Source organism: Excalfactoria chinensis, chromosome 15, assembly GCF_039878825.1.
Source record: "Excalfactoria chinensis isolate bCotChi1 chromosome 15, bCotChi1.hap2, whole genome shotgun sequence".
NCBI lineage: Eukaryota > Metazoa > Chordata > Aves > Galliformes > Phasianidae > Excalfactoria > Excalfactoria chinensis.
Genome location: NC_092839.1, coordinates 10,468,153 through 10,482,368, shown reverse-complemented (window position 1 = coordinate 10,482,368; position 14,216 = coordinate 10,468,153). Strand labels below are relative to the sequence as shown.

Genomic DNA, 14,216 nt, shown 5'->3' with positions numbered 1-14,216 from the left:
ATTTCCCTTTTCTCTTACTCCATACATGGCACTGTTAGAATCTCAAAGCTGGAACTGCAGACTCACTCAAGCAAACCCCGGCACTTCAGCACCTCCGCTTCTCAAGGCAAGCTGCTACAGCAGCAAGTAAACCCAGTGACTTGCACTAATGCCCATGGGAATCAATGGTAGAATGTATGAACCTAAATTGCTGTGGTCAATAGCAACTAGAGGACAGAAACTTCTTACTTTCATGCTGCTGTCTCTGCAGATGGGCATTTAACCCCTGCTATATATCCAACCCCAAAATTTTTGCTCAGCTAAACCATTCTGCCAGGACATCTAGGAGTGCCACCTTGATCACATACGTTTGAATATATATCTTAGAAGACAGAGGCCAGTGATAAATTTTGTCATTTGATGCATCAGTTTAAACACATTATCTTCATGTGCCTCCTGGAGAGGTGATAGAGATAATAAAAAATACAGATGCCTATAACGAGTAATCCTTTATCTTTGCTACAGAGGTGACCTGACGCTGTGGTGACACAGAAGATTTAATACAGTGCCCAGCCAAGGGAAGGAATTTTGCACAGTATTAGATGACAGAGTTGTTCCATTGTATAAGTACCATAGACATTTTTGGCCTGTCACAAGACCGGGGTGGGAGCTCGTAGGCTGTAACTCTCACACCTGCCTTTGAACAAGGTTCCCTGTATTATTATGTATGGGATGTTGCTGCCTGCAAGCAGTAATTTTTGCCACTGAATTTTGATTACAAATTTCCTTCCACCCCTCAAACAGACACAGCAGCATTCACTGCCTACCCAGACTGAAACAAGACCTGACCCCACCCGGGCTGATGACTTTCAGTAGCAGGGGAAGAGTTCTGGTACCTTTGCAGAATCCTTTCTACCATTTTTGCGTGTGCAGATGAGCAGCTGAACTCGAGGAAACATTTCAGTGTATGGCAAAGGGCAGAGCTCACTTAGAGACATAAATTTCCTTCTCCTTATAATTAAACATTCATTGTTTAAGGTCTCTGCATGGCTCCCTAGTTACTCGTTTTCAGATCTTCTTCTCCAGTTCCTTATATCCTACATTCTAGCATTAAATTTTCAGTCAAGTCAGACCAATGTGAAAAGACAGTTTGTTCAACTGCGCATCTCCAGGAGGAGTACACAGTGTGAGCAGTCTGAACTCAGAGGAAATAGCAGTTCTCCCCTGTTGTATTTCTACTGAGAGCATTTAGATTATAGGACAGCAAAATAAAGAACTTATGAGAAACTGGCTGATTTTCTTTAGGAAAGCTCAACCAGCAGGAGGTGGTAAGAAACCAAAGGACCAGACTTCAAATGTATCTCAAACAGTTCTTACGTCTCACTGCCTTGTAGCACCACCTACAGAGAGGCCGTCAGAATCACATCCGTTGCCAAAACTCGGGAGCTCCCAACTCGCCGGCAAAACAAATCTTGTTGCCGTGATTAAGACACTCTAGAAACTGCGAGTTTGACAGCTTTGAAACCTGCAAATATTCTGCTCCAGGATGAAGGCAATAACGTTGTCCATTCTGCCAGGAGCTCCTCAATTCCCGTGCAGAAAAAGCATCTCTAGCGATGACAGAGCTAACCCAGCCACTTGGCCAATTTGTAATATAGAAACTTTCCTGTAGACATTTTCTGGCAGCCAAGTGTCCCAGCTGTACAAGGATGGTGGGATTCGCCATGGCAAAATGCATTTAATGGTCCATTAATCCTACCTTTGGCACAAGCCTATTGTTCGGGCTTCCAAGGACTGCAGTATTTTACCTCCTCTGTGTATCTACTCAATTACACAAGATAAAATGCTGTGGAGATTGACCTTCATCTGACCAATGAAGCATAGGGTCTGTTTGCCCTTGATTTAGCCTCAGTAGCTGAAGAGTGGGAATACAGAGATCCTTCTGCTGGGAACTGGATGGAGAGAAAGGAGTTTGTAATCACAGTTCAAAAGCTGGCTTTTGAAATATGTCTCTGATTATCTTCCCATTAAAAAGAAATGCTTAGCTATCCACCCCAAAATAGAACTTTGAAATCTGGAGTATTTCTGCCTCCCTTTGGAAGCTTGATCCAAATGCTACGGTAGCAAACACGAAGTTCCCACCATTTTGGATTAGGCCCTGGATGTGGGAGGCAGTGGGTGCAGGAATGTGTGCATGCATGCTGCATTGCTATCTCATTGCTCAGTAAGAACTGTAGAACAGAACAGGCATTAAAAAAGCAGTTCAGAGGTCGATGAAAGAGGCAGCATTCCGGACAGCAGTAAATATATGACAGTGAATTCTAGCACTAGGAAGCAACAGCCCAAAATATTAGTAATTTATGCTTAGAAAGATATATTTAGGGATAGGTGCTGTCTTAGGGAGAGAAAATACCTTCAATTTTATAAATGGATTGAGTGCAATTTTATACTGTAGTGGTTTGCCCTTGCCTTGAATGTAGGAAAGATGTAGAGTGACCTCAGTCCTCTGAAGGTTAAATATCTTCTAATTTCTGGTCTACATTTATTCATCAACAGAGAAATTAGACCTACCAGCTTTTCTCTGTGTAGAAAACTCATTACAGAACTAATCAGGTCAGTCTGACACTACCCACCTGAAGGTAAACGCATGTTGTATTTCAACTCTTTTCTACCTGTCATCATGTCGTGTATTATTCTTTCCTGCTAACTTTATCCCAAAGTCCTGTATGTTAGTGGGATCAGGCTTGAATCATTTTTCCCCTATTCAAATTCTGGAATCATTTTTCCTGCTCTCACATTGTGTTCCGCTGCTCCTGCAGTGATGCTGTTATGCAGCCAGATATATTCTTGACAGGCAAGTCCTGTTAGGTGTCAGAAATTATTGTCCCATTATGATCTTTATGTTTTGTTCCATTTGCATGAGATAGTTCCTATCTCCATGCATTCATTTCCTCTGTGTACATTTCCACTATATATTATGCATTCATCTGTGTCCTGCCTCTGCCTCTGTCATCACCTCTATTTCTTCTCGACTTCATCTCCTGGTCTGTATGCCTGAAGAACATTTTGCTATTTGTTTTAATTTCCTCTGTGAGGTTTAACTCAGCTTTGCTTCTGGCAGATTTCCCTTTATGCCTACACTTCCTAGCTTCTAAATGTAGTTTTCTTTGATTAATCCTTTTTTTATCCCTCCCCCCCCATTCCTTCCAGCCCCTTTGCTTTTTCCCAACGTCCACTTTGAAGTGGTTATTCACTGAGTTAGCTCTGGACTGCTTCCTTACAGAGTTTTATCCCACTGTGTATCAGTCCCAAATGCTTTTTATATCCTTTGTTTCAACTCACAGCCTGCCCAACATTCAAAGCTTTGTAAGCTGTCAGAAAACAAGTAAAAGATGTAAATGGCCCCCGTGCCTTGACATAAGGGCCAGAAGGCTTCCCATGGGGTTCACATTGCCAGCCCTCCAAGTGAGAGATCCCAACCAGCTTTCTCTGCGTACGCATCCAGAACTAAGGGATCTCTGGGTGCATGTGAAATTCCACTCCACTTACAGCCACGGCAGCAATGCCAAGAGAGGGCTGGAGGATCATTAACTAAAACCGTTCTCAGAATAAAAAATTGTTACAGTAGATTAAAAATTAGCATGAAGAAATGAAGTGTATACATATATTTTTAAAGCCTTTGTAAGGCAGCCAAAGTGAAAACACATTTCACCAGACCACGAAGAATGAAATGCGTGTGGTGATCCTCGTAAGGCTGGAGCTTATTTCCTTGCTAAGTTCCAAGTTTCAGGTCTCTCCCACTGAGCAGAAGGTCTGCCCAAGAAAACTCCCCAGACGCCTTACAGCAGCAAAGGGATCCTTCTTTCTGTTTCTCACTGCACAAGGCTGCCCAAATGGCTCAATAAAATGGGGCGAGATTTCCAGAAAATGGGGTTGCAATTACAGCCTCTGCTCCTTCCATACGTGGAAATAGCAATCCTTGTTTTACTTGGGTGAGAACTGAAGCTGTTGGTTCTCCTGGTCACCATCCCTGGAGATGTTCAAGTACCAAGTACCACAGAGATGGGGAACTGAGGGACGTGGTCAGGGCATGGTGGGGTGTGCTGGTGGTTGGACTTAATGTCCTTAGTGGTCTTTTCCAACCTTAATGATTCTATGATTCCAACATGCAGCGGTGAAGCTGATGACACTGAGGAGCAAATAGCAGCGAGGGGAAAAAAAGATAAATGAAATAAAATAAATCATTTTGGACAGCCTCATCAAAAAGGTTTTTTTCCAGCAAGTCAAACCCAGTGCTGTCCTTGACGATGGGCTGTTCATTTGGCAGGATGTTCTGGTTTCTGGATGGTTGAAGTTGACAGAAAGGTTTGGATAAGGAGGAGTGTTTTGCAGTTTGTTTGTTTGTTTGTTTTGTTTTGTTTTTTTAATGGAAAAATAATTGAAAGCAAAGCAAATTTGGGGCAGTGGTGGGGATTCGGATAAGAATAAATGCAGGGCAATGCAGGGCAATGCAGGGCAATGCAGGGCAATGCAGGGCAATGCAGGGCAATGCAGGCTGGGGCCCTGAGTTTGGCATGGGGAGCACGGGCCGCCACGCTCACAGCAGGGGCAGCCACCCCAGCTCCGCTGCCCTCCCACCGCCCGCTCGGGGCCTTTCGCAGCCGCCCGTGCTCGGTGCTACCCCGCCCTCAGGCACGGGCCCTGCGGAGGGGCGGAACGTTGGTGCGCGGCTGCAGGGCCCGGGCGGGGCGGCGGAAGAACGGAGCGATGCACCACGCGGAAGTGAGCCGGGCCGCGGCCGGGGCCGCCGACGGATCCGGGGGGATGCAGGGGGTTGGCGGCCGGGGCCGCTCGGCGCCGGGGGGTTTTGCCCTCGCTCTCTGAGCGGGTCTCTGCCCGCAGGCCCCGGGCTCAGCTTGGGCCCCGCGCCCGGCGGACTGGCGCTGAGCGGCCCCGGGGCGGGGGTCCCCCGGGCGGGCGGCCATGGCCACCCGGCGTCTAACCGACGCGTTCTTATTGTTGCGGAACAACGCGGTGCAGAGCCGGCAGCTGCTGGCCGAGCAAGTGAGTAGTTACGGCTCCTCCAGCCCTCTGAATTCACGTAGCATGGCTGCTGCGGTGAGTCTCCTCCCTTCATCCTATGTACCTTGCTGCGCCGAGGGCTGCCCCGCGGCCGCGCCGTGCCCGCTGCTCCCCCCCCCCTCCCCTCCGCCCTCCCTTCCCCGCGCGTGGGGCGAACACAAGAGCTCCGCGCTGCTCCGTGCGGGTCCCTCCCGAGCGCTGCGCCTACCGCGTAAAGCGGCGCCGGCCTTCACGGGAGCTCATTGCTCACTGGTTTAGTTACGATTCCCCGGTGACAAGAGCCGAACTCACTCCGTGGAGCGGAACTCTTCTATTCGCCTCCGTGTTAAACGCAGTGCCGTGGGTTATTCCCACTGCTCGATGTATCCGTAGTGCACCCTCACACCCGATACCTTTTCCCCCCCGACACAAGGAAAGCTGTGAGGCCGGGAGGTGCCGATGTGATGCCTTCAAAAAGCCATCGCTCTGCGGCCCCTGCTGTGGCTTTTTGTATGTTTTGAGCTGGTCTCACTGTGATGGGAAACCTACAAACAGAAAAGCGCTTTGAAACCAGAATTTTCAGAGTAGCTCTTCCCAAAATAGGTGTCTATCAAAGCAGTTTCCTGGGGGAAATTTGAACGGTGTTTAATACTGTTGATGATAGTGTTGAAGCTGCTGGGCAGCTCAGCTTTCCGGGGTCTTAAACTGCTTCTTCAGATGTATCGTTTGTTTGGGACAATGTCCAGTAAATATCTGCCAGCAGTCTCATCTCTCTGCCTTGCTTTGCATTCGTGTTTTTGGCTAGGGGAAAAGCAATGCTGCTAAATTGATTTCAGCTGATGAGTTGGCATTGAGCAGTCTTTGTTCCTTGTTCATTTAATTGCACCTCTGTGTTGAATTTATTTACAGACCAGGAAGCATCAATACCAGTGTGTATTGCAGTGTTTAGTTTGACACTGCATTTGATTCTTGTTAACAGTTTGGGTGTTTTTTTGCTGATATCAATAGCATTTTTGATCATTGGAATTCTATAAATGTCAATAGACAACGAGAGCTGCACTGCATGCAGGCTGCTGAGCAGTGGAACTGCAGTGAGCGCAGGAACACTTAGCATTTGCTTGGCATGTTTATTTCTCATGTTTGTTAACCTGAACCAAAGCATTTTCTGGGATGGTCGTTCCAATGCTGCCGAAGCCAAATGGCTGCAGATTGGTCCTGGCTTGAGCAGCTGCTGGGGTTGGTCAGTGGCTCAACTGTGGGCACTTCCAAGTTCCATAGTTGCTGCTTACTGTAAACACAGTGAGCAGGGTGAAGATATCAACGTGAGCTCTTCACTTTCACGTTTTTGAGGTGCTTATCCCTGTCAGTAACAGCTAATTACTTTTTCTTTTGGATGGTGTCCCCAGAGCAGAATTGCTGGTCACCAGCAGGGCCCTGTTGCAGTCTGTAGCTCACAGTGCTTGGGCTGGTCTTAGTTCACACTCCAAACTTCTCCTGAAGAAATACTTAGTTATGAGGGCAGTGTGTCAGAAGCAGCTTTCTGCCCTGGGAGATGCGTTCTCACACTGACAGTCAACCACTCCTTAAGCTCTGTTAGCTGAAATAGCTTCCCTAACAGTACAGCTGTACTAGAGAGACTGAGTGCAGGGTAACAGATTAATTGAAGCTCGCTGCTTTGGCAAACCACAAGCATGCTGTCCTTGTCTTAGATCTCACGTGCTAACACACCCCAGCAGCACAAGGAGTGATGAGCTGCAGCTGCGTTACAGATGCCAACCAAGGGGTTTCGTGCACACATGTATACTGATGCTACCTGAAACTGAAGTGTTTGCATGTGGGAACATATGCTGCACTTGCTTTTGCTTTTTGCCATCTGCTGTCTGTTTTATACAGTGGTAACTGAGGTGCTTATAAAGTTTGTATGGTTTGTAAGCTTTGTTTGGAAAATGTAATTCTCCTACTAGGGAAACCTTTAACTCACCCATAGATGTTAAATAATACAGTAAAATTGCTCTCGTTGTCATGTTTGAATATATTTCATTGTTTTCAATCAGAAATTTTTGCAAACCAGTTTTTAACATGAAACGTTTGTGTTCCAGGCAAGAGGCTGTCTCAAATATATCATGATATTGTACTTGTTATTGAATAGTGTTGTTTTAAAAGTCCATTTGTTTTATTTGTTGTAAGCAATTATGCATTTAAAACAACAACACCAAGCTACTGGTATTTTCCCAACTGACCATGCCCTCTATCTGTCCTCTGTGTCTTTTTTCCCTGTTACCTTTCGCTGTCTCTAACTGGACGGGGCTGATGGGATCCACAAATCACTTCAGGAGCTGGATGAGGTATTGTTTATCACATCTTACTTTGCATCAAGCACACGTCACCAGGCAAAAATGCTCCTTTCTTTGCAATGCTAGCTTATTCCACTTCATTATATAGGAGATGTATTTGTGTACAGTCTGACATGGCTGCCAAGAGGAGACAAGCATTTTGTGAGATTACAGTACCACGTTTCTATGTATATATTTATAATCTAGTTTGACTTTTTGTATCCATGCGGGGCACAGTGAAGCTGTTCACAATACCTTATGCTATGCATGAATTATGTAAACTCTGGTCAGGAAACAATGCTGGGGGTAGAGAACAGGCCTTCAGGAAACAATTGTTCAGGAAGGAGGAAGGAATTGGTTTATAAAGGAGGTGGAGAGCCTCAGGGATTTCCAGGCCTGATGGAGGAAAATAAGAAATCTAGAAGAATGGGCAGCGCAATCATTAGATAAGTTCTAAGCAGTATCATTTGATACCATTTTTTTCTGCCTGTAGTAGATGAAGTTATCCTATCTCTGGTATTACAAAGCTGGCTCCAACTGAAAAAATCCTTACTGTCTTCCAGTTTCATTGATAACCATTTAGTACTTCAACCTACAAGATGGCTTTTTATCCCCAAAATAGTCTCCAAGAAGCATAACACACCTTCCACAACTGCTACAGTGCTGCTGTACAGCAGTGTGCCTGTCTTCAATAATTTATACCTGCATCACATGCAAACACATGCTTGAGGTTCCTTATTATGAGAGGGGAAGACACATGAGCACTTTTCCTCAAGAACTGCCATCTCCTCTGAGTAATGTTGATTTGCTGTCTGTCTAAGAGTATTTCTTTTATCTCCTGCAGCTTGCTGATGACCGTATGGCCCTGGTGTCAGGAATAAGTTTAGATCCTGAAGCAGCAATTGGTGTAACAAAACGCTTACCTCCCAAATGGGTTGATGGAGCAGATGAAGTAAGTTGTATGGCAAATCCAACGCTGAGGTTTTTTTTCAGGTGTGACCTGAATTTTTATTTGCATTTTCAAAATTTGGCTAAACTTTTCTTACTGTATTATATAATGATCAGTGTAGTATTGCAACTCAGTAAAGCATATTTGAGAAGAGCAGTCTTGTCGTAACAAGCAGAGGTTTAAAAACCATGAATCAGAGAAGTTTTCAGTTAGTAAGAGATGAGCTGTTTGTGGGTTTTTGTTCTAATGATCTCTGGGCTGTTTTTTGTTATGAGATTGCTTTCAGTATTTTTGCCTAGCATTTGTCAGGAGCTTTTCCTCTGAACCATTACTCACTTTCCTTTCCGTTATTGTGTTTGCTGTTTTAGATTCAGTACGATATTGCCAGGGTGAAACAGAAGATGAAAGAATTAGCCAGTCTTCATGATAAACATCTGAACAGACCAACACTAGATGACAGCAGTGAAGAAGAACGTGCAATAGAAATAACAACCCAAGAGATCACACAGGTAAAGAGCACTTTCAATTCTGAACCTACAGACTGATGTGTCTGTGACAGATAACGTGGTGAGACAGTGGAAGCAGTTACAAGGATAAATGTCTTTGATCAGAAGTACCTGTGTTACTGTGCTATCACGTTAGATTTACACTGCTTATCTATATTTTCTATTTCTATGTCCTTTTAAATGTTGCACTGGGCAACAGTAAACCCAATGTGATACTTAATGCGTGAGTTGCTGTACGTTTTTAACTAACTGAATTGTTTTCTCAGTTATTTCACAGATGTCAGAGAGCAGTCCAGGTCTTGCAGAGCAGGTCACGGACTTGTACAGCACAAGAAGCACGGGTTCTCAGGAATGTAGTGTCTTCCTTAGCACAGTCCCTTCAGGAGCTATCCACCAACTTCAGGCATGCACAGTCTGACTATCTCAAACGTAAGCATAAAAGATACAGTAATGCATGGGCACTTGTTGTGGAGAGCACTAAGGTGTGCTTATTTTCTTGTTTAGGAAAGTATTGAGAACCTAAGTGATATTCCCAGGACCACAAAAAGTATAATAGAGTGGAGATCATAATTCTGCAATTTCTGCTTCATAGCCATTACCTATTGCTAAAGCAAAAATGTCAGTTAGATTTATCAATGGAAAGCAGTGTGTTTCAGCCATTTACTCTGTTAACATATTACTTCTCAAATTGTGGTCTGCCCAGCTGTTGTTTTTCGGAATGATACCTGCTGTTGATTGGTAGCTTGTGATAGATTAAACTTTAGAAGATGGTCTATGATAAAGGTCTGCAACCTTAAACAGCTTGGAAACTTTGGAAAAGTTCTTTCTTTGGAAAAGAAAGATTCTGTTTGAAGTCTAATATTAGGTTGTTTTTTGGCAAAGTAATTTCAACTTCATATGCAGTAACCAATCTTCAGACATAGTATTGCAGTTTCTTCTTGTGGTATAAATGGTAGAGGTGGAATGAGGGTCAGAACATTCTGTTCACACAGAATACAGAGTGATCGTACTTTAAGGCTCTTAGCTTACTTAACTCCTTAACTTCATGGGACATAATGATTTAAAATTACTGGGTTAATGTGTTTTGTAAGCGTGGTTGCATTTGTTACACTCTAAGCAGTAAGCTTATGGGACAGTTACAGTTCAGGCACCGTCATTTATCAGAGATTTTCTTATAGTTTTGTACTCATTGCTTCAGACCTCATTCTTTCTCTCTCATATGTGTCACGTTTCCTCCAAAAGCTGATTAAATAAATACTCTCCTCCCTACAACTTTGGAAAGGTGTTAGAAAATCTCAGCGACTTCAGTATGAGTCTGTTGTGCTCCAACATAGTTTGTCTTTCACAGGCATGAAGAGTAGAGAAGAAAGATCCAAACACTTCTTTGACACTTCAGTCCCACTGATGGATGATGGGGAGGATGATACACTTTATGACAGAGTAAGTTAAGATATTAAGCAAATTCAATTTGAAGAAACTCCCTGAGGTCCCAAGTTATTTTAGTGAAACTCTGTTTATAAAGCACAGCAAGATGTTTTTTTGAGTGGTTTTCTACTATTGACATTCAAAAGGAACATTATGTTGTGGAATCTTATAATGGCTGTCGTTATTGCTAACTTTTTCACTCTAGAACACATAAACAACAATTCAATCTTTTATTTCACCAGGGTTTTACGGATGACCAGCTGGCATTAGTGGAGCAAAACACATTGCTGGTGGAAGAGCGGGAACGAGAAATCCGTCAGATTGTACAGTCAATCTCTGATCTCAATGAAATATTTCGGGACCTGGGAGCAATGATAGTAGAACAGGTACAGCAGCACCACAGTGTCAGTGAGAGATGGGAGACTGCATGTAGCACTAAGGTTTACAGACTCCTCACATTGTAATACAGTGTTTTCATGTACCCCTCGCGATCCTAAACTCACTGGTTCAGGTTAAGGTATCCTCTGTTTGTAATCTGCAAGGAGATGAACTAACGAAGAAAAAATAACCATTTATGGGTATTAAAGTAGAAAAAATATAGAATTCCAGATTCTGTTGATTATTTCTCCCAGAAAGTTTAGGTTTAATATGTCAGAAAAAGCACCTGAGCTGGGTCTTAGCATTTAGTAAAGGCTGTGAGGTGAGATGACAGAACTACCAGTTAGGCAATAAGCCAAGAAGGTCATTTCAAGATATTCCAACTAGATCTTCTAATGATCTGTTTGCTGTAAGCATTATTACTCTGCTACTCATAACCACAATCCTGTCAAAGTTTATTTTGGCTCAGCTTTGTCCTTCTCTCTATTTCGTTTAGGGAACAGTTCTAGATAGAATTGACTACAATGTTGAACAGTCGTGTATCAAAACTGAAGAGGGTTTAAAACAACTACATAAGGTAAGCTGGTAATGTATATGCTGCTTTGCACATCTAGTTAGCAGCATGAGTAGCAAAAATAACTTTTAATATTTTTTCTTACCATGTAACATTTATTGAAAGTTAAGTTCAACCTCATGTTTTTAATGGGAAGTTTTACTGTGAACATCTGAGAAGTTTGAACTGGTGGCAGGATACAGGTTGTAATGGTGCTGGTTTTGCTGTCAGACAAGGTTGAAAGTATTTGCGAGCAATTTACACAAGGTGAAGTGGAAATAAATGAATCAATTGCAATCAATCAGTGCTACTTCTAGTTTAGTGGTATTTAATAAATTGTCAGCTGTAATGCAGCTTGGAATGCTGATTGGAGCATGGATTTTGATACAACATACCTGAAATCAGGTGTTTTCAGTACAGCATAAAAGTTCTTTTGCCCATCATGGAAAACATACGTGTTTAAATAGCAGTGTCTCTGTTTTGTATTACTGCTCTTACTGAGTTTGGTAACCTGCTTTCTGATTTAATATATAACGTCAATTTTCTGTTCTGTTTTAACTGGTGTAATTATTGTATTAACTCTTTCTTTCCTGTTTCTACAGGCAGAGCAATATCAAAAGAAGAATCGGAAGATGCTTGTAATTTTAATTTTGTTTGTTATAGTAATTGTCCTCATTGTTGTTCTTATTGGTGTAAAGTCACACTAGGTTTCACTTCATTTTCTTATTTTTGGAGTTTACATGAACTTTTTTCCCCAGTGTGAACGGATGGACCCACACACAAGAAAGCTGCCTTTGAATGTATGTGCCCTCATGGTGCAAAGTCTGTGCAATGCTTCTGTAGGATTCCTCGAAGCTGCAGTTTGGTGATTGGTGAGGTGCTGGTAAAGTGTAGATGGAGACCGTCAGGAAATTCAGTGCTCTCAAATGAATCATTTGGTTCTTTGTCCAGAGGTATTTGGAAACACGATGCTTAAATAACTACAAAACTGTTATTTATTAGCGAGTTCTGTACTCAGTTTGATACAGTGAAAAAGAACGCGTTGTCTTCTGTACTGCCGCAATTCTTAAGGCTTCAAATTTAAACCGTGTTCCTGAGTCACAAGACTTGAGCTGAGGCACAAGGCACAAAAATGGCTGACTTCATTTCTTCAGACTCGAGAACTCAGAGGAATTGGAGATGAAGAAGAGAGCTTTTAACAGGCAGAGCCTAATTCCATCCCTGTGATCTTAATTTAGATATTGCATCATTACTAAGAATCAAGATAGTATATGATCTTGTAAATAACAAGATTTAATCACTGGTGTACTAATTAATTTTATTTTTTTTTTGAGCTTGAGCAATCACGAGAATGTTTTTCTTTCTACCAGAAAGATGGTGTCTATTTATGTGCTTTTGGGAAAAATAAAAGTTCTGCCATTACCTGAAAGCAGAGATGAAGTTAAACCCGAAAAACAGAGATTTCCCTTTTGGCTTCTTACACCACATGACCCGCCGTGCCGTGGGGGCTGTTGGCTCTAAGCAGTTTGTTTTACAGTGCTTCTGTCCACACATGGTTTTCTATGTGTAACTTACAATACGTGTTACATCCATTTTCCCATACCAATTACTTTTTTCAAATGCCTGCCTAGAAAAGGATGCAGTTCTGGTCTCCTGCTGACCATGGCACATGCTGTGCAAGTGATGCATCCTAGGAGGCCTTCAGTGGAGAAGGACCTGTTTTTTCAAATCTCTCTTGCAGTGGGAAGCCTGGCTGTAGGTCATAAAAGAGGAATTAGAGAAACATCCAAGTCATAGAGGATTCGTATTTCAATCCAGGCCTGCAGTAGCGTGCGATTGTAGAGGCCTTGCCTTAATATTTTTAATATGGCTCTTCTGTACGGACTTCTTCCCCAAAGAGACTGTAACTGAATTTCCTCCATTGCTGACTGATGCAATGCTCCCCATGAGCTTGCGGAGGTGTTCTCAAATGCCCTGAAGTGCAGTTTTGTAATATGTGCTATGATTTTAATGTTGCACCTGCCCTGAACTTGTGTTTACAGTGTACTGCAGAGGTCCTGAGATGTGGGTTTAAACAGACTCGATGCAGGGAACGGGCCTGAAAGAAAAGGCTACAAAAACATGTAAGCTGTGGCTTATTGCGGAGAGATTTGTACCACTGTGTTACCTCCAGACAAAGGGGATGCTGAACTTCCAAAGCTGCCAGTTCAAAACCTTGTTGAAATTCATACAGTAAGTCAGTGACAGAAGTAGGCTTTTAGTTGGGTGTGCAGTCCCCCTGTTCTGGTAATAGATCTTTTCAATGACCGTGAGTAAAACTACTGTCTCCCTAGTGTGCTGGCTACAGCAGTTGGTGTGAAGCAGCGTATTGCTATAATTTAATATACTGTATTTGCAACTTTCTAACATGAGAACGTGTTATTTATTTCTGTCTTGACCGGTGCTTTTGACATTTTATCATGGCTGAAGGATGCAAAGAAGTAATAAAACCCTTCCAACCTAATTGGTCGATTCCTTTTTCTTAAAATGGTGTAAACTGAAGCAAATACTTGTGATGTCATCAATGTCTCCATATATTCTATAAAATAAAAGCAGCAGTGACATGAAACATCTGATTCTTTTTTATTTAACTTTCTGTAGCATAATTGCATTGTCAAGTGGTTTTCATCCCATGCAGTCACCACTGAAATGTCAGTAGTATCATCTGTCAAACTTCTGTTCTATAGATAGAATGATGGGGAAGGTCAGGTTTAGTGCCTTGATTAGGGCCCTGCTGCCCTTAATGATCATGGATTAGATGGCAATTGCCTACTCAAGGTACAGCAAATCTGGGGTCAGTAGTGTATTATGAACCTTGCAGCAGAAGGAGCAACAACGTACTTCATGACAAGGGCTTTGCCTGGTGGAATCCTTCGAATGTCTCAATTCTGAAATAATTCTGTTATTTTCTTTCATATTTCCCTCACTGCTCATATGAACTGACTGAAATCATAATGAACCCCAAACAGCTCATGTTCTTTGGCTCAATAAAG

At 42.8% G+C, this 14,216-nt stretch overlaps 1 protein-coding gene across 2 annotated transcripts; it reads left to right on the top strand.

The window, feature by feature from the left end:
• The first annotated feature begins 4,724 nt into the window (after nt 1-4,724).
• STX16 (syntaxin 16) lies at nt 4,725-13,786 on the top strand. Of its 2 annotated transcripts, XM_072350498.1 has the most exons (9): nt 4,725-5,097; nt 7,374-7,385; nt 8,218-8,325; nt 8,691-8,831; nt 9,095-9,257; nt 10,177-10,268; nt 10,496-10,639; nt 11,128-11,208; nt 11,787-13,786. In XM_072350498.1, exons 1-9 carry the CDS (start codon nt 4,963-4,965, stop codon nt 11,889-11,891), a joined length of 981 nt encoding a protein of 326 aa, XP_072206599.1. In that variant the 5' UTR covers nt 4,725-4,962; the 3' UTR covers nt 11,892-13,786. The 2 variants fall into 2 exon arrangements, with proteins under 2 accessions (XP_072206599.1, XP_072206600.1); XM_072350499.1 differs by lacking the exon at nt 7,374-7,385 and having other exon boundaries at nt 4,726-5,043.
• Nucleotides 13,787-14,216: the final 430 nt, after the last annotated feature.